The sequence below is a fragment of the Podarcis tiliguerta genome (assembly GCF_965153285.1).
Source record: "Podarcis tiliguerta genome assembly, chromosome: 5".
Taxonomy (NCBI): Eukaryota; Metazoa; Chordata; class Lepidosauria; order Squamata; family Lacertidae; genus Podarcis; species Podarcis tiliguerta.
In genome coordinates, this window is record NC_139538.1 from 89,644,336 (window position 1) to 89,667,725 (window position 23,390).

A 23,390-nucleotide genomic window follows, 5' to 3' on the forward strand; every position below is an offset into this window, starting at 1 on the left:
AAGAGAAGGGAATAGGACCAGCAGCCAAACATTATCTAAGACAAAGCTGACAATTACTGTATGATTAAGCTCTTTTACACCTTTCATTTAATTTTGCAATGCAAACTGCAGTCCGGGTGTACAGTGGTACTTCGGGTTAAGTACTTAATTCGTTCCGGAGGTCTGTACTTAACCTGAAACTGTTCTTAACCTGAAGCACCACTTTAGCTAATGGGGCCTCCTGCTGCTGCCGCCGCGCTGCCGGAACACAATTTCTGTTCTCATCCTGAAGCAAAGTTCTTAACCTGAAGCACTATTTCTGGGTTAGTAGAGTCTGTAACCTGAAGCGTATGTAACCTGAAGCGTATGTAACCTGCGGTACCACTGTAATAGTCCTGGCAGTTATGAGTTTCAAACATTTGTTAAATCTTGGGTCTCCATTGTCTGAAGTGGCATATATAGTTAGCATTGCCAGCTTTTCTTCTCTGCAGTGCCTGTGACAATTTCTAAGATTTCCAGATGTGTCCTCCAGGCACATAATATATTTGTCTACAAACCACCCGTTCTTGCCTCTCCTACGTCTGAGGAAGATGCAGATAAAAGTCTGTGTGAATTATACATTATGCTTGAGGGTCAACGAGACGCCCTAGTCCAATTGCCCCATATGAACCTGACCCCAAGCACCGTTCCACGTTGGAGGACCTCCTCTGTGTTTGCTTGAGGGAGGGGAGATAGCCAGGGCCCTCCTTTCGTCACGTGATGGCTCTGTTTTTACTACAATACGGTCTGCATTTCGGGACAGAGTTCAACATCAGGAGGAGTCAAATGCCTTCTGAACATAGCTGTCAACTTACAGATTTGAAAATAAGGGACCAACAGCCTCGAAAATAAGGGATCAGTAGCCAAAATAAGGGATTTTCCAGCCACGGGTATGTTTGACTTCTGAGCCCCTCCAGGCCAAAGGCAGAAAGCCCAGCCAGCAGCCAAACGAAGCCTCAAGCGGTGGTTCCCACAGCGCAGCAACCCAGCAAAGGGGATGCAGCAAGGAAAACCACCGTCCCCTCTCCGCTGGGAAGCGCTGAGCAAAGGCGAGTCCCCAGGCAACCCGGCCTATTTGATCAGCACTAGGCATGCAAGCTCCACCCCCCAGTCGTTCTTAGACTCCTTATTGGGTGAGCAACGCAGCCAAGCAACACAGTTGGAGCCTCCCTCCTCCCTGGCTGGCAGGGAGGGAGGGAGAGGCGCTGCTTCCTTTGAAACATGGGAAATTTAAGGGACATCATCAATAAGGGACAGCAGCGGGACACGGCGCTGGGATAAGGGACTTTCCCGCCAAATAAGGGGCGGTTGACAGCTATGCTTCTGAATCCGGCCTTGTTGAGTAACCTAACAGCTGTTTTTTATAGTAACCAAAGTGCCCAATAAGGTGTTCAAAGGTGGCCCCATGTCCCGTCTAGAGATTATCCACCAGCAGGTGTTAGAATCATAGAATCATAGAATCATAGAATCATAGAGTTGGAAGAGACCACAAGGGTCATCGAGTCCAACCCCCTGCCAAGCAGGAAACACCATCAGAGCACTCCTGACATATGGTTGTCAAGCCTCTGCTTAAAGACCTCCAAAGAAGGAGACTCCACCACACTCCTTGGCAGCAAATTCCACTGTCGAACAGCTCTTACTGTCAGGAAGTTCTTCCTAATGTTTAGGTGGAATCTTCTTTCTTGTAGTTTGGATCCATTGCTCCGTGTCCGCTTCTCTGGAGCAGCAGAAAACAACCTTTCTCCCTCCTCTATGTGACATCCTTTTATATATTTGAACATGGCTATCATATCACCCCTTAACCTCCTCTTCTCCAGGCTAAACATGCCCAGCTCCCTTAGCCGATCCTCATAAGGCATTGTTTCCAGGCCTTTGACCATTTTGGTTGCCCTCCTCTGTACACGTTCTAGTTTGTCAGTGTCCTTCTTGAACTGTGGTGCCCAGAACTGGACACAGTACTCCAGGTGAGGTCTGACCAGAGCAGAATACAGTGGCACTATAACTTCCCTTGATCTAGATGCTATACTCCTATTGATGCAGCCCAGAATTGCATTGGCTTTTTTAGCTGCCGCGTCACACTGTTGGCTCATGTTAAGTTTGTGGTCAACCAAGACTCCTAGATCCTTTTCACATGTACTGCTCTCAAGCCAGGTGTCACCCATCTTGTATTTGTGCCTCTCATTTTTTTTGCCCAAGTGCAATACTTTACATTTCTCCCTGTTAAAATTCATCTTGTTTGTTTTGGCCCAGTTCTCTAATCTGTCAAGGTCGTTTTGAAGTGTGATCCTGTCTTCTGGGGTGTTAGCCACCCCTCCCAGTTTGGTGTCATCTGCAAATTTGATCAGGATGCCCTTGAGTCCATCATCCAAGTCGTTGATAAAGATGTTGAATAAGACCGGGCCCAAGACAGAACCCTGTGGCACCCCACTAGTCACTCTTCTCCAGGATGAAGAGGAACCATTGATGAGCACCCTTTGGGTCCGGTCAGTCAGCCAGTTACAAATCCACTGAGTGGTAGCATAGTCAAGACCGCATTTTACCAGCTTCTTTACAAGAATATCATGGGGCACCTTGTCAAATGCCTTGCTGAAATCAAGGTAGACTACATCCACTGCGTTCCCTTCATCTACCAGGCTTGTAATTCTGTCAAAAAATGAGATCAGGTTAGTCTGACATGACTTATTTTTCAGAAATCCATGCTGACTATTGGTGATCACAGCATTCCTTTCTAGGTGCTCACAGATTGTTTGCTTAATGATCTGCTCCAGAATCTTCCCTGGTATTGATGTTAGACTGACTGGGCGGTAATTATTTGGGTCCTCTCTTTTCCCCTTTTTGAAAATAGGGACAACATTTGCCCTCCTCCAGTCTGCTGGGACTTCGCCTGTTCTCCAGGAATTCTCAAAGATGACTGCCAGTGGTTCTGAGATCACATCTGCCAGTTCTTTTAATACTCTTGGATGCAGTTCATCTGGCCCTGGAGACTTGAATACATCTAAACTAGCCAAGTATTCTTGTACTATCTCCTTAGTTATTCTGGGCTGTGTTTCCTCTGCTGAATCATTTCCTCCAAATTCTTCAGGTCGGGCATTGTTTTCTTTATCGGAGAAGACTGAGACAAAGAAGGCATTGAGGAGTTCAGCCCTTTCTGTGTCCCCTGTATGCATTTCACCATCTTCTCCTCTGAGTGACCCCACTGTTTCTTTGTTCTTCCTTTTGCTACGAACATACCCATAGAAGCCTTTTTTGTTGCTTTTAACCTCTCTAGCAAGCCTGAGTTCATTCTGTGCTTTAGCTTTTCTGACTTTGTGTCTACACGTGCTGGCTATTTGTTTGAATTCCTCTTTGGTGGTTTCCCCCCTTTTCCATTTTTTGTACACATCCTTTTTTAATCTTAACTCAGTTAAAAGTTCTTTAGATAGCCACCCTGGCTTCTTTAGGCACCGTCCATGTTTCCGTCTCATTGGTATTGCCTGAAGTTGTGCTTTTACTATCTCCCTCTTAACAAACTCCCAGCCATCATGAACTCCCTTTCCTTTTAGTATTACTGTCCATGGGATCTCACCCAGCACTTCCCTAAGTTTTATGAAGTCGGCTTTCTTAAAGTCAAGAAATTGAGTCCTAGTATGCTTGGCTGCTCCTTTCCGTTGTATAGTAAACTTCAGAAGAGCATGATCACTTGCGCCTAATGATCCTTCCACTTCTACCCCATTAACCAGGTCATCGACATTGGTTAGGACCAGATCTAAAATGGCTGTTCCTCTTGTTGCTTCTCCCACTTTCTGGACAATGAAGTTGTCTGCAAGGCCAGTGAGGAATCTGTTTGACCTTATGCTCTTGGCTGAGTTTGACATCCAACAAATATCTGGGTAATTGAAGTCCCCCATTACTACTATCTCCCTTCCTTTTGCATGCTTGGCCATCTGTTCCAGGAAGGCATCATCTATGTCCTCCGTTTGGCTTGGGGATCTATAGTAAACTCCCACAATGAGGTCACTATTATTCTTCTCTCCCTTAATTTTGACCCAAATGCTCTCACTTTGGCTTTGAGGTTCTAAATCTTGGATCTCTTCACAGGTATACACATCCCTGACATATAACGCCACTCCTCCTCCTTTCTTGTCTGGTCTGTTTCTCTGAAATAGATTGTATCCCTCCATTTTTACATTCCAATCGTGGGACTTATCCCACCAGGTTTCAGTGATGCCTATTATGTCATATTTAGTTTGCTGTACCAAGAGCTCAAGCTCATCTTGTTTATTTCCCATGCTTTGTGCATTAGTGTACAGACATTGAAGTCCATTAGTCATTCCCCCGTGTCTCTTATTTAAGGATTTTTTCCTCCCACCACTAGGTCTGCTTGCTGTTTGCTCCATTTGGTCTATGACATTTGGATGATCATCTTCATCAATTAATAGACTCCTACCTTCAGGAGCACTGTCTCCCTCCCCCACATTAGTCAGTTTAAAGCCCTCCTGATGAGGTTTCTTAGTTTTTTGGCAAAAACATTCCTCCCAACCGTTGTGAGGTGCAGCCCATCGCTTGCCAGAAGTCCATCCTCAAGAAACTGCAGTCCGTGATCTAAGAATCCAAACCGTTCCTGTTTACACCATTTGCGAAGCCAGCTGTTTACTTCCACTATTTTCCTCTCTCTCCCTGGGCCACGTCGTTCAACTGGGAGGACAGATGAGATGACGATTTGTGCATTTAATTGCTTCAATTTCCTGCCCAGAGCCTCGTAGTCTCTTTTGATCTTCTGGAGGCTATTGCTTGCAGTGTCATTGGTTCCCACATGAACCAAGAGGAAGGGGTATTTGTCAGTGGGTTTTATGATTCCTTGCAGTCGATCAGTTACATCTTGGATCTTAGCCCCGGGGAGACAGCACACTTCCCGAGACATCTTGTCAGGCCCACAGATCACTGTGTTGTCAGCCAGGAGTCAGCTTCACCTGCTGAACAGCTGCCTGAAGGGGGAAGGAGGTGAGGGGACTCCACCTGCCGCTGATCAGCCTTCAAGGATACAGAGAAGGCACTGATGGGAAGGAATTGGCTCCGGCCTTCTTAAAGAGAGCCCTCAGCAGCAGTCGGATGCTGGAAACAACGATTGTGGTCCATGGCTCTAGCTGACTGCTTCTTGCTCTCCATCCTGGACCCTTGGGCTCTGAGATCATCTGGGTTCCCTGAGCTCTGGACTGTCTGACTTTGAGTGCGGAGTCTGCTTTCAGGCGAGTGTACCTCAGAGACTCCCAACACCTGCTCACTCAGCAACGGGACTCGAATAATAATAATAATAATAATATTTTTTTATTTTACCCCACCCTCCCTGGGCTCAGGGACGCGGGCGGCGCTGTGGGTTAAACCACAGAGCCTAGGACTTGATGATCAGAAGGTCGGCGGTTCGAATCCCTGCGACAGGGTGAGCTCCCGTTGTTCGGTCCCTGCTCCTGCCAACCTAGCAGTTCAAAAGCACCTCAAAGTGCAAGTAGATAAATAGGTATCGCTCTGGCGGGAAGGTAAACGTCGTTTCCATGCACTGCTCTGGTTCGCCAGAAGTGGCTTAGTCATGCTGGCCACATGACCCGGAAGCTGTACGCCGGCTCCCTCGGCCAATAAAGCGAGATGAGCGCCGCAACCCCAGAGTCAGCCATGACTGGACCTAATGGTCAGGGGTCCCTTTACCTTCACCTTTTACCTCCCTGGGCTCAGGGCAGCTAACACCAGTAAAATTACAATAAAAACATAATTGGGGGGAACCAATTTAAAATACAGGTTAAAATATAATTTAAAATGCAGCCTCATTTTAATAGTAGCCCATAGATCAAAACCATAAGGGAGGGAAACATAAGGGTCAGACTGAGTCCAAACCAAAGGCCAGACGGGATAGCTATGTCTTGCAGGCCCTATGGAAAGATGTCAAGTCCCGCAGGGCCCTAGTCTCTTGTGACAGAGCATTCCACGAAGCCGGGGCCAGTACTGAAAAGGCCCTGGCCCTAGTTGAGACCAATCTAAGCACCTTGCGACTTGGGACCTCCAAAATGTTGTCATCTGTGGACCTTAAGGTCCTCCGCAGGGCATACCAGGAGAAGTGGTCCCGAATGGGGCTATGACAGAGGGCAACCCCATTTAGAACAGATTGAACATCACACTGTAGTAGCAGTCAGCTGATCCCAAGTACTGATCCAGCACGTTTATTTTTTAATTGAATTTATATCCCACCGTTCCCCCAAAGAGCTATACATACTACTCCCTATTTTATTCTCAACAATCCCACAAGTTAAGGCTGAGAGTGAGCGCCTAGCCGAAGGTCACCCAAGGGGCTTCATGGCTGAGTGGGCGATTAGAAGCCTGGTCTCTTTCCCAGGTCCTAGAGCACTGCTCTAACCACTACACCACACTGTCTCTCACTACATTTTACTGCCTCAAACTGAGAAGCTGGGCTGGAAATCATCAGCACACAGAGTTGTCACCTCCCCGTTATCGCCAGAGAAATCTATTTCAATTTATGCACATGAAAATGGATCATTCCCCATATGGAGCGTCGTAAACGAATTCTACCTCAGACTCCTTGCCACCAACACCAAAAGGCGTGGGCTTAAGTTTGCTCATTTTCTAGGCCTTTGCAACAAAATATGAGCGAGAAGGAATCCCCCCCCCCCCCAGACATGATTGTCTTGTTGACTCAGCCCTTCGTTTCTCTCCCCCTTCTGCTATTATTGTTGTTGTTGGCTACACACACGCAGCTTGGTTCACTCGCTTGAGTCATTCGGAACTACTACGATGACAGTCCTGCTGAGGAATTCAAACCTTGGCAGCCTTCCGTTCCCATTTTTAATTTCACCCACCCAAGTCCCTGCGCAGGTTGTTCCGAGTGATGCCGCAGGCAGCCGCTGTGTTTGCATTTTGAAAAGAAAGCAAAGCATACATACCGTATTTTTTGCTTTATAAGACTCACTTTTTCCCTCCTAAAAAGTAAGGGAAAATGTGTGTGCGTCTTATGGAGCGAATGCAGGCTGCGCAGCTATCCCAGAAGCCAGAACAGCAAGAGGGATCGCTGCTTTCGCTGTGCAGCAATCCCTCTTGTTGTTCTGGTTTCTGAGATTCAGAATATTTTTTTTCTTGTTTTCCTCCTCCAAAAACTAGGTGCATCTTATGGTCTGGTGCGTCTTATAGAGCGAAAAATACGGTGACAGGAGCCCGAAATAGTGGCATTTGACTTCCTTTACCATAGTTTTCTTCTGGAGTGATTCAGGGAGTTGGAGCCACTGCTCCTACCTGCAGGGTCATCACCAGACTGTAATTTTAGGAGACTGATGCTTGGCTCCATAGCTTTGGGCTCCATTCTGTCTCCTATGCTATTTTAACATCTATATGAAACCATTGTGGTCAGTGGGACCAAAAATGGGTCCAATGATCAAGGAGGATGCTGCAGAGGGAAATGAGGAGCAGGTGGGGCTCGTCAACCTGGGAAGGTTGTCCATCTATGACATCTATGGCCCTCCAGCTGTTTGGGGACTACAATTCCCATCATCCCTGACCACTGGTCCTGTTAGCTAGGGATGATGGGAATTGTAGTCCCAAAACAGCTGGAGGGCCAAGTTTGGCTATGCCTGATCTATGTGAAGGAATAATGAGTAAACCCTACAAAAATCCCTAGTGAAGGCCCCAATAATGATATCTTTCTTTCTCTTTCTTTCTTTCTTTCCCATCCATCTGGCTCAGTTCCCCCAGCCACTCTGGGTGGCTCCCAACAGGATATTAAACAGAATAAAACATCAAACATTAAAAACTTCCCCAAACAGGGCTGCCTTCAGATGTCTTCTAAAAGTCAGAGAGCTGTTTATTTCCTTGACATCTGAAGGGTTCCACAGGGTGGGCGCCACCACCAAGAAGGCCCTCTGCCTGGTTCCCTGTAACCTCGCTTCTCGCAGGGAGGGAGCCACCACAAGACCCTTGGCGCTGGACCTCAGTGTCCGGGCTGGACGATGGGAGTGGAGACGCTCCAAAATGGTTGGATGGCGCCTCTTTCCAGTAACTTGTACAGCCAAGCTGGTGCCAAAGTATTGCTCTGCTTTCCTTTGGAGGCTTGGGGGGGCGGCGGGCGGAGTATAGGATAGTATACAAATAATGGCGAAAACAGAAAAGGACTGCACAGCACTTTTCTCAGAATTTGTTAGCTCACTCAGGTGAAGCTCCAGAGAGGTTTCCTTCATTCATGCATGCGCTCAGCCAGTGAGCTTATAGCACTTCGCTGCTTTGCACAACATCAGCAATGGACACTAAAATCATCTGCCTCAAAAGATAGACGCTGTTTCTTTCCTGCTTTGCACAGGTAATTCCTACGGCTCCTTAACCAGGTGTTAAGAGATGAGAATGATGCAACATAGCAAACAACTCATTTGTCGCAAGGCCAAAGTTCCTCTCACAATGCTGAGACGCTCCTGCGGCGCTTTTTCAAACTGCTTTGACCTTTCCGTTTTTTCAAAGGCAGTCAACATGAATGCTGCTTGGGGGTGTCTTTTTACAGCTCCCAGTGAGAAATGGGACGTACCAGCCATGTTAAATTTATGTCAAGCTGGAAAAGGAGGATGTCTACGGGGTGCGCCCATCTGCTGCACAATGAACAGAGCTGATATGGCAAGTCTCCGCCATCAGTCAGGTCGCAACTACGCAACGGTCTGGGTTGAAAACATTTGCACATTTCAGATGAGACATTTGCATCACACCAATGTTGTGTGAAGCTGCTGCCCCTCCCCCCTGAGTGTGAGCCCACCCCCAGGGTTGTACAGTCCCTGAAGACCCCTTAATGTTGAGAGATACCGTGTTTTTCAAGCCATAAGACGCACCTAGTTTTTAGAGGAGGAAAACAAGAAAAAAATATATTCTGAACGAAACAGTGGCTGTATGATTTTTGTGGTTCATGCTGTGGCCACAGACATGATATGTGATTTGACGGCGAGTTTGGGGTAGCCCAATGCAAAAATCCTGAGAATCCATGTGGATCCGTGCCATTGCGGCCCCACGAAACAGTGGATGTGTGCTTTTTTGATGCAGGCCATAGCCATGGACATGCTATGTGATCTGATGGTGAATTTGGGGTGACCCAGTGCAAAAATCCTGAGGATCCATGTGCTTTTACCTCCCCCCTCCCAGGCAGCCTCCTTTATATCTAGAGTCCCTTATCCCTCCCGATCGCTTGCCAATCAGCTGCTCTGTTTCAACACCCCTTTCCCTCTTTCTAAAAAAAAAGGCATGATCTGCTTTTCGCCCCTGGGCAATTCGGCTCCAGGGACCACGCATCCACTCCATAAGAGGTACAGACATTTCCCCTTACTTTTTAGGAGGAAAAAAGTGTGTCTTATGGAGCGAAAAATATGGTAACTGTGGAAGCAAAGAACCTTTTATCCATGTACAATCGACAAGCCTGATCTTTCAGATCCATTGTGTAATGAATAGAAGAAAAGTTTGGATTTGATATCCTACTTTATCACTACGCGAAGCAGTCTCAAAGCGGTTAACATTCTCCTTTCCCTTCCTCCCCCACAACAAACACTCTGTGAGGTGAGTGGGGCTGAGAGACTTCAGAGAAGTGTGACTAGCCCGTGGTCACCCAGCAGCTGCATGTGGAGGAGCGGGGAATCGAACCCAGTTCACCAGATTACAAGTCTACCGCTCTTAACCACTACACCACGAGCAGGTTTTGAGGTGGAGCAGGTATTTGACCACTGTTAACAGAAGGAAAATGCCTTTTAAAGAGATTTGCCCTTGGGCAAATCACCAGGGAGAGACAAGTCATTGCTTGGTGGTTGGTTGCTTTTTATTCCATACTGTCCCAGCCTGGTGGGCTCCAATGAGCCACTTCCGTTTATTACAGTAAATTCAACTTGGATATTGCCAGCTGGCTGGACAGTTTGTATTTTAGTTCCCATCTTTAATAAAGGCAATTGAGATGTTCCTCCAAGACTACTGCCCAAGAAGACTTCTTGATGTTCCCCCAAAAATATATACAGCACATGACTTCCTTTTAGGTAAATTAGGACAAGGGGTTGAAGACAGACAGGCAGCTCTTGCAAGGGACATGTTTGATTGGTCCTGGTAATCACAGTTTGGCTTAAAATGCAATGCGAATCAAACCATTCTCTAACATAAATGTCATCGTTCAGGAGCTTTCCCCTTCATGCAGGTGACATGACCCTATTATAACAAGGGGCACCATTTTTTTAGAAGAAGCAATAGGTTTTGTTGCTCAAACCACAATTTGCTGGGTGCAACAATCTGGGGGTAGCTCTAGAAGAGACAAGCTGGATATAATCCAAAGTAAGTTCTTACATAAGGGACGCGGGTGGCGCTGTGGGTTAAACCACAGAGCCAAGACTTCCCGATCAGAAGGTCGGCAGTTCAAATCCCCGCAATGGGATGAGCTCCCGTTGCTCGGTCCCAGTTCCTGCCAACCTAGCAGATCGAAAGCAGGCCAGTGCAAGTAGATAAATAGGTACTGCTCCGGCGGGAAGGTAAATGGCGTTTCCGTGCACTGCTCTGGTTCTCCAGAAGTGGCTTAGTCATGCTGGCCACATGACCCGGAAGCTGTACGCCGGCTCCCTCAGCCAATAAAGCGAGATGAGCGCCGCAACCCCAGAGTCGGCCATGACTGGACCTAATAGTCAGGGGTCAAATAATGCACCCAATTCACAATTAAGCGGAAGTAGGCTGCCGTTCTCTAAATGCACGCATTCATAAATCCATGATTCTATACTGAACAAGAAAACAAAAAGTGCCTAATGTGAGACCTACATTTAGCAAAACTCTAGTTTTCAGGTCTGCAGAATAAAGCTTGGGCACAGCGCTGTAACTTTCAAAGAAGAGTTACTAAATTTCCTCCATTACATAATTTTTTACAAAACATGCCAAAATGGATTTAGGATTCTGAAGAATTCTAAGTCTGGTATATTAAATCTGAACGTGAAAGGGCTGCTTATGAATGGGGAATAACACCCCCTGTTCTGTTTAGACCTGGTTTTACTCTGCTTAGATGGCAAACTGTGAGCACGCAGTTATTTAACGTGACAACAACAAAAGATTGCCTGCGTAGGTAAACAGGGCCGGGTCCAAGACAATGTGTGCCGTGCCCTCTTTTTACATATTCTTCACACAACTCAGCTAGGGAACAGATTAGTTGGGGAGTTTCAAAATTACATGGCTGTGCCTTGCTTGTCTTTGTGAGTTACACTGTAATGGGCAAGAAAATGTCTGACCGAACTCCCCCCCCCCCCCGCAAGTGTTGGCATTGTTTATCCATATGTACACATTGATGGGACGCGGGTGGCGCTGTGGGTTAAACCACAGAGCCTAGGTCTTGCCGATCAGAAGGTCGACGGTTTGAATCCCTGCGATGGGGTGAGCTCCCGTTGTTCGGTCCCTGCTCCTGCCAAACTAGCAGTTCCAAAGCACAAGTGCAAGTAGATAAATAGGTACCACTCCGGCGGGAAGGTAAATGGTGTTTCTGTGCGCTGCTCTGGTTCGCCAGAAGCGGCTTAGTCATGCTGGCCACATGACCCGGAAGCTGTACGCCGGCTCCCTCGGCCAATAAAGCGAGATGAGTGCCGCAACCCCAGAGTCGGCCACGACTGGACCTAATGGTCAGGGGTCCCTTTACCCTTACCCATTGATGCATTTATCAAAGCTCTATTAAGGATGATGGTGATTATAATGATCACTATTACCGTTTACCTGCCCAGGTCCTGTAGCAGACTTGGAGAGGAAATTTCTCCCCTGACTGCCCCTCTATTCTCCAGAGGCCTTTCCTATTCCCTCCCTTTAGCTCCATCCACTTCCTTGTTCTCTCCATCTCGTCTTTTCTTCGTTCCCCCCTTTCCACCCTCCTCCTCTCATTTTCTCCGCTTCTATCCAGCCACCAACCCTCCCCTCTGCTCCCACACGTTCTCACCTCCTCCAACCAGCCTAACTATAGCAGCCTAACTCTCCTCTCCCACCTCCCTGATGTAAGTGTTTGGATACGATTTTAAATTTCTTGCTCGGAGGGATCCCCACAGTTTGACTGTCTGGCTTTGTTACTGATCTTTGTGAGCGGCACCGGAGACATTTTCAGGCTAAAGAGACCGGGGGGTGAAATGCTTCGTGTTTCTGCCAGTTGTATAGTACAGCGGTACCTCAGGTTAAGTACTTAATTTGTTCCGGAGGTCCGTTCTTAACCTGAAACTGTTCTTAACCTGAAGCACCACTTTAGCTAATGGGGCCTCCCACTGCTGCTGCACCGCCAGAGCACAATTTCTGTTCTCATCCTGAAGCAAAGTTCTTAACCCGAGGTAATATTTCTGGGTTAGCAGTGTCTGTAACCTGAAACATATGTAACCTGAAGCGTATGTAACCCGAGGTACCACTGTATGCGGAACAAAAAATATTCACGTCTCGGAACAGTGAGGGTTGGGCAAGGTCCTGAAAGCGCTGAGTTGTGTTCACAGGTTAGCGGAAATAAAAAATAAACCGGACCCAAGAAACCACGTGGAAAGGAGCAGTATTTTCTTGAAGGAGTAATAAATAATAATAATAATAATAATAATAATAATAATAATAATAATAATAATAATTTATTATTTATACCCCGCCCATCTGGCTGGGTTTCCCCAGCCACTCTGGGCAGCTTCCAACAGGATATTAAAATGCAATAACCTATTAAACATTAAAAGCTTCCCTAAACAGGGCTGCCATCAGATGTCTTCTAAAAGTCTGGTAGTTGTTTTTCTCTTTGACATCTGGTGGGAGGGCGTTCCACAGGGCAGGTGCCACTACTGAGAAGGCCCTCTGCCTGGTTCTCTGTAACCTCACTTCTCGCAGTGAGGGAACCGCCAGAAGGCCCTCGGAGCTGGACCTCAGTGTCCGGGCAGAACGATGGGGGTGGAGACGCTCCTTCAGGTATACTGGGCCGAGGCCATTTAGGGCTTTAAAGGTCAGCACCAACACTTTGAATTGTGCTCAGAAACGTACTGGGAGCCAATGCAGGTCTTTCAAGACCGGTGTTATATGGTCTCGGCGGCCGCTCCCAGTCACCAGTCTAGCTGCCGCATTCTGGATTAGTTGTAGGAGAGCTTGTGGGGATCCCTTTGTAGCAGATGTTGGATCCAACCAAAGTCTGGGCATGGTGCACAGGCTCCTCTGGGATTCTCAGTGAGGAAATCCGATCACTGGTGTGGGCAGGGGCGGAGGAAAGGGGTGTCACCACTCAGCTTAGACTGAGTTTTAGCACACATGAAAAACTTAAAATAAATCTTTATTTCCTGATGAATAGCCTTTGGACTATAATGAAACTTAATCAGAAAACTATCTTTGGAGAGATTTTTCCTCTAAAAGCATTTTATTTTAAAAATCCAATTTAGATATATTTTTTTAATCCATTTTTTTATCTTTTAAAAACGATCATTGATTTTTATCCACCCTGGTTCCAGGCATAAAGAGCAGAGATGGTCACTCGTTGAGAGGAAGATACTTAGCTATCCCAGAATCAGAGCGTCTCTGCAGATGCGGAAAGCAGGAACCCGATACTCTGGAGCATATATTTTTTTCCTGTGATTTTGGCAGTTATGCCAGAGGACAATTATTTGAGGCCCTAAAATTTAATAGGCAGATTTTTACACAACCAACTGTTCAGAACCTGCTGGCGGACCGCGATGATCGAGTCACTTTAATAGTGGCTGAATTTTTAAATGCTGTCCATGAAGAAAGAATGGCCCATGATAAAGAGACTTAGTGGTTTTTAATGGTAGGTGTTGTTGTTGTGTTGTATTATACTATCAATGTACATTGATTTATTTTTTGGAGTTAAGATTAGGACTGGGATAAATTGTGTTCACTGAGCCCGTATTTTATACAGTCTATATATGATGTTTGTATGTTAATTTGCGGTGTGCTATGCCTAATAAAGGATTTTGAATTGGAATTGGTCACTCATTTAAGGGCGCAGAAGACAACTGGGGCTGATGAAGATGGGAGAGCAGCAATAAGAATTTAAGAAGATCCTCCTGGATCAAGACCAAAGCTCCATCAATGTCCCTCATCCTGTTCTCACACTGTCTAGCCGGGTGCCTATAGGAAACCTGGAAGCAGCACAGGAGCACGACAGATGTAAATATGGCAACTGACTTTAGGTGAAAAGTTGGCAACTGTGATTTAATACATGCTTCACAAATATGTACAATTCTAAAGCAAAAGATTTAAAAATGGGTTGTTTTTTTAAAAAAACAGTGGGACTTTGGTTCTCAAATGCCTTGGTACTCAAACAACTTGGACCCAAACACTGCAAACCCGGAAGTAAGTGTTCTGGTTTGTGAACTTTTTTTGGAAGCTGAACGTACTCCATTTTGAGTGTTACGCTTCCGATTTGAGTGCCACACTTCCGTTTTGAGTGTTACGATGAGGTCCGTCTGTTTTTGCTATTTATTTTGTCTGGAACGAATTAATCCATTTTGAATTACTTTCTATGGGAAAGCACGCCTCGGTTTTGGAACGGACTTCCAGAAAGGATTAAGTTTGAGAACCAAGGTACCACTGTATAATAAATACAAATACTTGGGAATCAGCTGAGACATGAAAAGAGTGAATTAAGCAAACCTCAGTGGCTTTTGCATTGAGATGGGAAGAAAGTACGAGAAAGCAAGACAGGATAGTATCTGGTCACGAGTTACTACTTCTTCTTCTCCTTTTACATTATCAGTAGAAAACTGCAGACTGTTAGATTTCTGAAAAACCTGATCTTGCAGTGTAATCTTATTGGCCTCACTCTCACAGCCCAAGGCCCCTAATGACTCACCTATAAAACCACAGTAACAGTAAGTTCAAGCCTGAAGCAAATTGGATTGCTTGCAGTATATACAGTGCAAACGATCAACTCAGTTTTGTTGCAACATGGCTTGGAACCGGGGGGGAGAGAGAATAATATTCCAGATACATTAAGGAAATAGCTCAGCAGAATTATACATTGAAAGCAGTTGCAGATGGCAGTTGCAGATAACTATACATATATGTGTAATTTGAGAAAGTGCTCACAGAGAGCAAATATGCAAATGGTTTTTAAAAAGAACAAGCCATTTTAGAGGTGGCTATCTTTAAAGAAAATCCACATATTATCTCACTATATGCCATATATATATATATATATATATATAGTCAGGAATGCAGTACTGTTTTCAAAACCACAACCTTTTTTGGAATTTGCTATGTTCAGGAAACAGGCTCACGCACTTGTCAAAAGAAATCACTGTCAAATCAATTATAAAACGCATTTTAATATGCTGCAAGTTCACTTCCCAGTACCATGATCCTGACTATTGCCTGCAAAACCCCCCCTCAAATCGACATAATCCAAAACAGCCTTACTCCCTTTAATAGAAGTAACATTTTTTGTTTCTTTTAGGAGAACCGCAATTCAACTGCTTTAACAACTTTGCACTGAACACAAGAACACTGGTCCTCTATTGACATGTGCATTTCTACAATATATTTTGCTTTCAGACTGAAAGGGGAACATGTGAGAGACTGCAAGCACAAAAGACTTGATATTCAACATTCCTTCCATGGAGGCACAAAATAGAAAACAAAAAAAGTATGTTTCTGTTAAGGTAAAGGTAAAGGGACCCCTGACCATTAGGTCCAGTTGCGGACGACTCTGGGGTTGCGGCGCTCATCTCGCTTTATTGGCCAAGGGAACCGGCGTACAGCTTCCGGGTCATGTGGCCAGCATGTCTAAGCCGCTTCTGGCAAACCAGAGCAGCGCACGGAAACGCCGTTTACCTTCCTGCCACAGCGGTACCTATTTATCTACTTGCACTGGCATGCTTTCGAAGTGCTAGGTTGGCAGAAGCTGGGACAGAGCAATGGGAGCTCACCCCGTCGCGGGGATTCGAACCACTGACCTTCTGATCGGCAAGCCCAAGAGGGCCGCATCCCAGCAGACAGAGCCACGGATAGGTGGACCGGAGGCAGAGGCTCCAAAGGCCTCAGTCCACCTCTAGCCTCTGCTGGGGCAAGTGCCTCACGTAGGAGCTGTCCATGGTGCTGCAACACATCGCCTGGCCTGCCTTGCCCTGCGGAAATCAAACCCCGAGCTGAAAAACATTCCCCAACCCTCCTCTGCTTCCACTTCTGGAAGAGTGGAGGCCCCGCCGCTTCAAGGCAGAGGGTGACGTTCCGCTTTCTTTCAGCTTTTCACTGCAGAGCTACAGTTGGCACGAGGCACAACTTTCACCCTTGCCAGCTTTCCTTCCCCCAGAATCATCTGGGTGGGGGTGGGGCTGCCTGAAGCTATCACAACAACAACTCTATAGTAAAAAGTTAAAAGGAAAGAAGTTGCAGGGAGTCCGGCAAGGCTGCTGGGGCGCCATGTCCTTGTGTCCAGCCCCCAAGGATGAACAGAGGTCAGACCTCACCTGGAGTACTGTGTCCAGTTCTGGGCACCACAGTTCAAGAAGGACACTGACAAACTGAAACGTGTCCAGAGGAGGGCAACCAAAATGGTCAAAGGCCTGGAAACGATGCCTTATGAGGAACGGCTAAGGGAGCTGGGCATGTTTAGCCTGGAGAAGAGGAGGTTAAGGGGTGATATGATAGCCATGTTCAAATATATAAAAGGATGTCACATAGAGGAGGGAGAAAGGTTGTTTTCTGCTGCTCCAGAGAAGCGGACACGGAGCAATGGATCCAAACTACAAGAAAGAAGATTCCACCTAAACATTAGGAAGAACTTCCTGACAGTAAGAGCTGTTCGACAGTGGAATTTGCTGCCAAGGAGTGTGGTGGAGTCTCCTTCTTTGGAGGTCTTTAAGCAGAGGCTTGGCAACCATATGTCAGGAGTGCTCTGATGGTGTTTCCTGCTTGGCAGGGGGTTGGACTCGATGGCCCTTGTGGTCTCTTCCAACTCTATGATTCTATGATTCTAGAATGCTTTGTATACGTAAGTGGATTGTAATGTTGGAAGCGTGTGGCAGATCATGAAGATTTGCTTTGGATCATGTTTGGTGGAGCCAGCCGTCAAAGCCAGGTCTTCTGACTCAGATTAAAGGTGGAACAACCAGATGCAATAGGTTATGGCTTAATATGGGTATCTTTATTTTGCTAATGAGTAATTGTCAGATCAAGTTTACTGATACTCCACATACCTTCAAGTAAAAAAAATAGAAATTGATTTTATTATTTGTTTTTTATGCACCGCCTTGTCTCCCACGGGACTCCATACAATAAGGGGTAAAGGAACCCAAAAATTGCAAGGAAGTATAAGAGCAAGCAGCACGTTTTTCTCTGTCAAAAAATGCAGGTAAAAATTAAAATCAAAAACTCTTAAGGATTCCCTAAAAGTTGCTTTATGAATCATGCAACCCTGAGACACAAACTTTGAAAACTCATTCAGTTAAGCAGTTACTTTCATGACCCGGAAGGCTGTATGCTACTCTAAAGACCATTCTGGGATGGAAGCAATCAAGGGGCAAAGAAATCCGCTTTGTTTTTTTCTCTACAAAAATTACACAACAGTAACAAATGCAGTCTAGTTTCTAACTCTTCCCTAGAACTTTGGCAAACAGGATTTCGCATGGAATGACATTAAAAAGTCGTCCCGAAATCTTACACATTCCTTCCAAAATAGTTGAGGAAGAACATTACAGCAACTTCATGCAAATGCATTCCTATATTTTGGAATAAATAATGACCCTAAGTAATTAGTAATTAACAACCCGCAACTGTAATGTAGAACAAATATTCTGGTCAGAGGCAGTTTTTAGGTTATTGTTATTGGGTTCTGATCATTAGTATATTTGGTCCATTGTGCTAGAAGATATTTTGCCTTATTCAAGTTCAAGTTGGGGGTGGGCGGGGCGGAATACAGTACTGATAAAGCAGAAGTATAAAATTTGTTTTCCAGGGAATTCGTCTAATCAATGTTATAAGAATCTTCACACATTAAGTATAGCAAATTAAAAATATCCTCCAAAAGTGAAAATAGCAGCCAACAAAACCCAAGCTTTCCTTTCTACCAAAATAAAGCGAGCTTATATCCTAAGCATTGTTAAAGTCACACTTCCAGGAACAGCAAGCATTTATTAAAAAAAATATACATACCTACATATATATGTATGTATATGTTTGTTTATACACACACACACACACACACACCTACAATACATACAAGTGACAAAACTGCCTCCAGTTTAGAATTTACACTGACATCCCACACCTCTCCCCCTCCCCCAGTAATGTTTATTAAATTTTTTTCAAATATCTTAAATACAATACAGCTTAACAATACTATTCTCCCACATCCCACTCCTGTAGACCAAGCAAAAGCTGCATCGCTGGTGATGTAACGCTAACTTCCTACCAACCATGGTTATCAAACCCAAAGCCCGCCACAGAAATTCACACTCCTTCCTTGTAGTCTAGGGAAATAAATAATCTGCCAGACCATTCGTACTGCAGTCCTTCCCTAGAGCAAAATCTCTTTCCTATTCGGTGGGAGCAAAGCAATTCACAGTCATCAGTGTTCACGACAGTTAAATGCTGAAAACATTCACTAGTGGTGAAAGAAACTCATATGCCCCCAGATTCCGCGCATGATAGTGTCCGTGCTGTTTCCAGGGTGAAAAACTGAACATGCTTTGATAGCTGGTCACTAATTAAACAGATTTAAGTGTTTTTTTATTCCTGATCCATAACATGGTTGAGCAAAATTACTTGACTTTGAGCTGATAGCAACCCCGTTCCAATGTATAGCTCTGCACATAAATGTGTTACGAGAATTACCTGAGAGGCTCAGTATGCTTACTGAATACAAGCGGGTATATATTGGTAGATATAGGAATGAATAGATAGCAGAGAGTTTTTAAAATAATTCGGCACTCTCAAAAGAGGAGCAATGTTTTTAAAACCAAGCGCTCAGCTGTTCTTACTCTAGCAAGTTTCTCAAAGGAGTCCTTTATCCCCACAATGAATGAGAGCTGAACACTCGTTGCACAAATCTGTCCCAATTACAGTTGAGGAATTTCCAAAGAATAGCGCCACAGATGGATAAATATTCCCTGTGCAGTGGCGTAGCGTGGGGGGTGCAGGGGGGGCCGGCCGCACCGGGCGCAACATCGGGGGGGGGGGGGCGCTCGCACTCGCAGCTCTCTGCCCCTACCTGGCTCACTCACTCTCTCTCACTACAGTGCTGGCTGTGCGAATCCGATCCGAGCCGTCGGGTCGCCGCCCACTGTGGAGGGGAGGGTGCCAGGCGTGAGGTGCAGAGAGAGAGCGAGGGACTATCTGGGGGAGGGACAGTGCAGCGGGGGGGACGCAAATTACTTGCCTTGCCCCGGGTGCTGACAACCCACGCTACGCCACTGTCCCTGTGTCTCGCTCACATGCCTTTTAGACGTGCAGGAGCTGACCCGAACACAGATAATGTACAAAAGAACTAACTACTGGAATTTCCAGGCCTAACGCAGAGTGGCTCTTGCACAGATCTGTGTCCTGAGAGTTTCTTTAAGACTTTGTGCGCTACTGTTATGAAAGACATACAAATCACTTGAAAGGAGAGAGAAACTCAAGTTCCATAAAAGAAGAACCGTGTATATTTTCCAACAATACAAACCAAGGAGGTTTCAAACTTCCATTTGAACCCAAGTACAAATAAAAAACAGATGAGACGTTTCCACTGATTTTTGGAATCCTGCTTAAATATAAACACTTTTCTTCTTTAGAAGAAATTGCCGTATTCTTAGCAATTAAAAGAACCCTCCGTCATGACGACACAATGAAAGATGCTCAGTTACTGATCCTTCCATGGACATATTACTCACCTGGCGATTTCATGTAATATTGCTCAATATCAGACATGTCCGTATTCAGTGCGCACTCCAGATAGCTGAGGATAACTTTTCTACTGAAGTAGTACCTCATACCCATTAGAAAGAAGGGCAAACAGCAGGTCAGCAGCAAGGACTTGGTCACAACAAAGCACATTACTATGGAGATAAGGAAGAGAAATAAACGATACCTGTCAGAAAAGAGAATTCAGTGTTGATTTTGGAACACAAACCCAAAAGTCACAGATATCAGACAGCAAACATTCTTTGCACAATGTATTTCATTTTGCTTATAGAACAGGCCTTTTAAACATTAAAAAAAAATGTGCTGCTTTGTTCACATAGCTTCAATTACTTTTTAAAATGCATCATCTCAAAACAGAGGCCTGTTCAATGGTTATAAAAACAAGACTTTAACTGAACATTCCTCCCACCCCCCACCCCCAGAATGGCTGTGAGGAGGAATCGGGAGCCTCCACTTCTGTTTTAGATTAACCTAGCCCCCCACCCCTCGTTTCTATGTAGTTTCAAAACAACTGGATAAAAATAAATTCATGGATATATTTTTTTAATGTGGTTGTATAGCGTGTGGCAAAGACTTTCCCTCTAAGGGTCTGAGAGCAAACTGGGAGCTATGGGGGAAACTGAAGCGGGGTGGACTTTATGGCAGATCAGTCAGTCCTGAACATTTTAATCTCCAGTTACAGGTAGGTAGCCGTGTTGGTTTACCAGTAACAACTAAGTTTGTTACTGGTATGAGCTTTCGGAGGTATCTGAAGAAGTGTGCTTGCACAGGAAAGCTCATACCAACAACGAACTTAGTTGGTCCCTAAGGTGCTACTAAAAGCACCTTAGTGGGTTAAACCACAGAGCCTAGGACTTGCCGATCAGAAGGTCATCGGTTCGAATCCCCGTGACAGGGTGAGCTCCCGTTGCTCGGTCCCTGCTCCTGCCAACCTAGCAGTTCAAAAGCACGCCGGTGCAAGTAGATCAATAGGTACCGCTCCGGCGGGAAGGTAAAAGGCATTTCCGTGCACTGCTCTGATTCGCCAGAAGCGGCTTAGTCATGCTGGCCACATGACCCGGAAGCTGTACGTAGGCTCCCTCGGCCAATAAAGCGAGATGAGCGCCGCAACCCCAGAGTCGGTCACGACTGGACCTAATGGTCAGGGGTCCCTTTACCTTTTAAGGTGCTACTGGAAGGACTTTAATGTCCAGATCCACCCATCAATGGCTCTGTTTGTGCCAGAATGTGACCCCCCTCAACCCTGAGGTTTTCAATGGAAAAAGGGTTGCCCATCACTGCTAAACTGCCATTTTCACAGCTGAGTTGACTTATTCATGGAACTATCCACTACAACCCAAAGGTCTCGTTCCTGGCCAGTCACTGTCAGTTGAGACCCCACATGACTGCACATGTGAAATAATGGTTTTAGGGACCACCATGCCTGCTTTTACACTTGTTTACACTGAGTTGCATTCGCCGTTTTGCCGCCCGTTCCCTCCATTTGAAGAGGTCCCTTTAGAATTCTTCGCAACCTCTTTTGGTTTTAACGCCCCTGAAATATTTCACAGCATCAGCAAACTTGGCCACCTCGCTGCTCACTCCTAACTCTATATACCGTATTTTTTGCTCTATAAGACTCACTTTTTCCCTCCTAAAAAGTAAGGGGAAATGTGTGTGCGTCTTATGGAGTGAATGCAGGCTGCACAGCTATCCCAGAAGCCAGAACAGCAAGAGGGATTGCTGCTTTCACTGCGCAGCGATCCCTCTTGTTGTTCTGGCTTCTGAGATTCAAAAAAAATTTTTTTCTTGTTTTCCTCCTCCAAAAACTAGGTGCGTCTTATGGTCTGGTGCGTCTTATAGAGCGAAAAATACGGTAATTGACAGGGGTTCGGACAAGAGCATGGCAAGCTCCTGGATTCCTTTAACGCAGCGGTTCTCAACTTGTGGGTCCCCATTGTTGTTGGACTACAACTCCCATCATCCCTGACCACTGGTCATGCTGGCTGGGAATGATGGGAGTTGTAGTCCAACAACATCTGGGGACCCACAGGTTGATAAACACTGCTTTACCGGAATGTGCTTGTCAGCAGCATTGGAGGGGCAGGCACAGCCAACCATACCCCCTCCACCAACCAAATTTAACCAATGCCTAACCACAACCTTACAAGTTGTGACAATTTGCTACGCAGTAGGCAAAAACCAAATGGCGCCGGCCAATCAGCCAAATCGTAAGAATTCCTACCAGGCCCCTGCCCTAAAGCAGAAGACCCCATGACAGGCATAGCAAGGTCAGCGCAAACAGCCCTAAAGCAGCGGAAAGAGGCAGCTCAACGCTCTGCACAGGGAATAAACAGCCCCTTGGCCTCTCCATCATAAATTGCAACATCAAATTCTCCCTAACGACCAAGAGGTGCACAATAAGATTTGTGGCCATCCAAACTAACCCACCCAGCAACAGAGGGATGTCTTGTTTGCCCCCACCATGAAGGAGAACACGCTCTGCAGAAACCACATTGACTCTGGTTCAACAAAGTGTGTGGCTATTTTATCTTTAACAATACTTTCCACCAGTTATCCCAGGACAGATGCTAAGTTAATCGGTCTGTAATGTCCAGGATTCCACACACCCCTGGATTCCTTTTGGAAAACTGGTGTGACAATGGCTACTTTCCAGTTCTTGGGCTGATCTGAGGGATGTCTGTATGTCATCCGGACCTGGTGATTTGTCGGTTTTTATTTTGTCTAATAGGCCGATCACATCGAGCTCTCATCACCAGCATCTAGTGCCAACACTGGGGTCTGCCCTATATCCTTCCATGGTTGGGACAGATGCAAGTACAGTGGTACCACTGTCATTCGTTCAGCTTCTCTGCACTCTCCTTAGGCACATCTCTGGCTCTCTAGATATCCAAAGGTCATTTCCTAGAGTGTAGCATCCAGAATTGGGCACAGCAATTAAAATGAGGTCTGACTAGTGAGGAATAAAGTGGAACTATTGCTTCATGTGTCTTGGAAACCCTGGTTCTATTAATACAGCCTAAAATGGCATTAACATCCCCCCCCAGCTGCATCACACTGCTGACTCATGTTCAGCTTGTGATCAGCTGCAAAACTGAGATCTTGTTCAAATTTACTATTGTGAAGCTAGCTAGGGTCCTCTCTCCCAATCCTATACACATGCACTGAATTATTTTGCTTTGCCACAACACAGAAGTTTCTATTTCTCTGTTTAATTTGATTTTGTTCGTTTCAGCTCAGCTTTCCGTTCTTTCCTGATCATTTAATTTATTCCAACATGTTTCCCTCTCCGTCTGATGTCATCTGTAAAACTGGGAAGGAGAGCTAACACCTCTGAAAATCTAATTATTGGTTAATAAAAGAACTTAAATTGCAGCCTTTCTTATTTAGAATTTGAACCACCCAGAGCAGCTAAAAAAAAAAGTGTAAAAATATAAAAGCGTGAGTCATAATTAATAACTGATGGAGCAGCAAACAGCAACACCCCTACATATATATATATATAT

At 45.6% G+C, this 23,390-nt stretch overlaps 1 protein-coding gene across 4 annotated transcripts in view; it reads right to left on the reverse strand.

The window, feature by feature from the left end:
* NAT8L (N-acetyltransferase 8 like) overlaps positions 1-23,390 on the reverse strand; it is a 50,986-nt gene that overhangs the window by 15,933 nt on the left and 11,663 nt on the right. For all 4 annotated transcript variants that reach the window (XR_014511384.1, XR_014511385.1, XM_083440942.1 and 1 more), the window contains exon 2: positions 19,854-20,018. Coding sequence is in view for 2 of the 4 variants with exons in the window: in XM_083440942.1 (XP_083297068.1) it covers positions 19,854-20,018 (165 nt within the window). In the remaining 2 variants the exon portion in view is untranslated. The remainder of the gene's footprint in view (positions 1-19,853; positions 20,019-23,390) is intronic.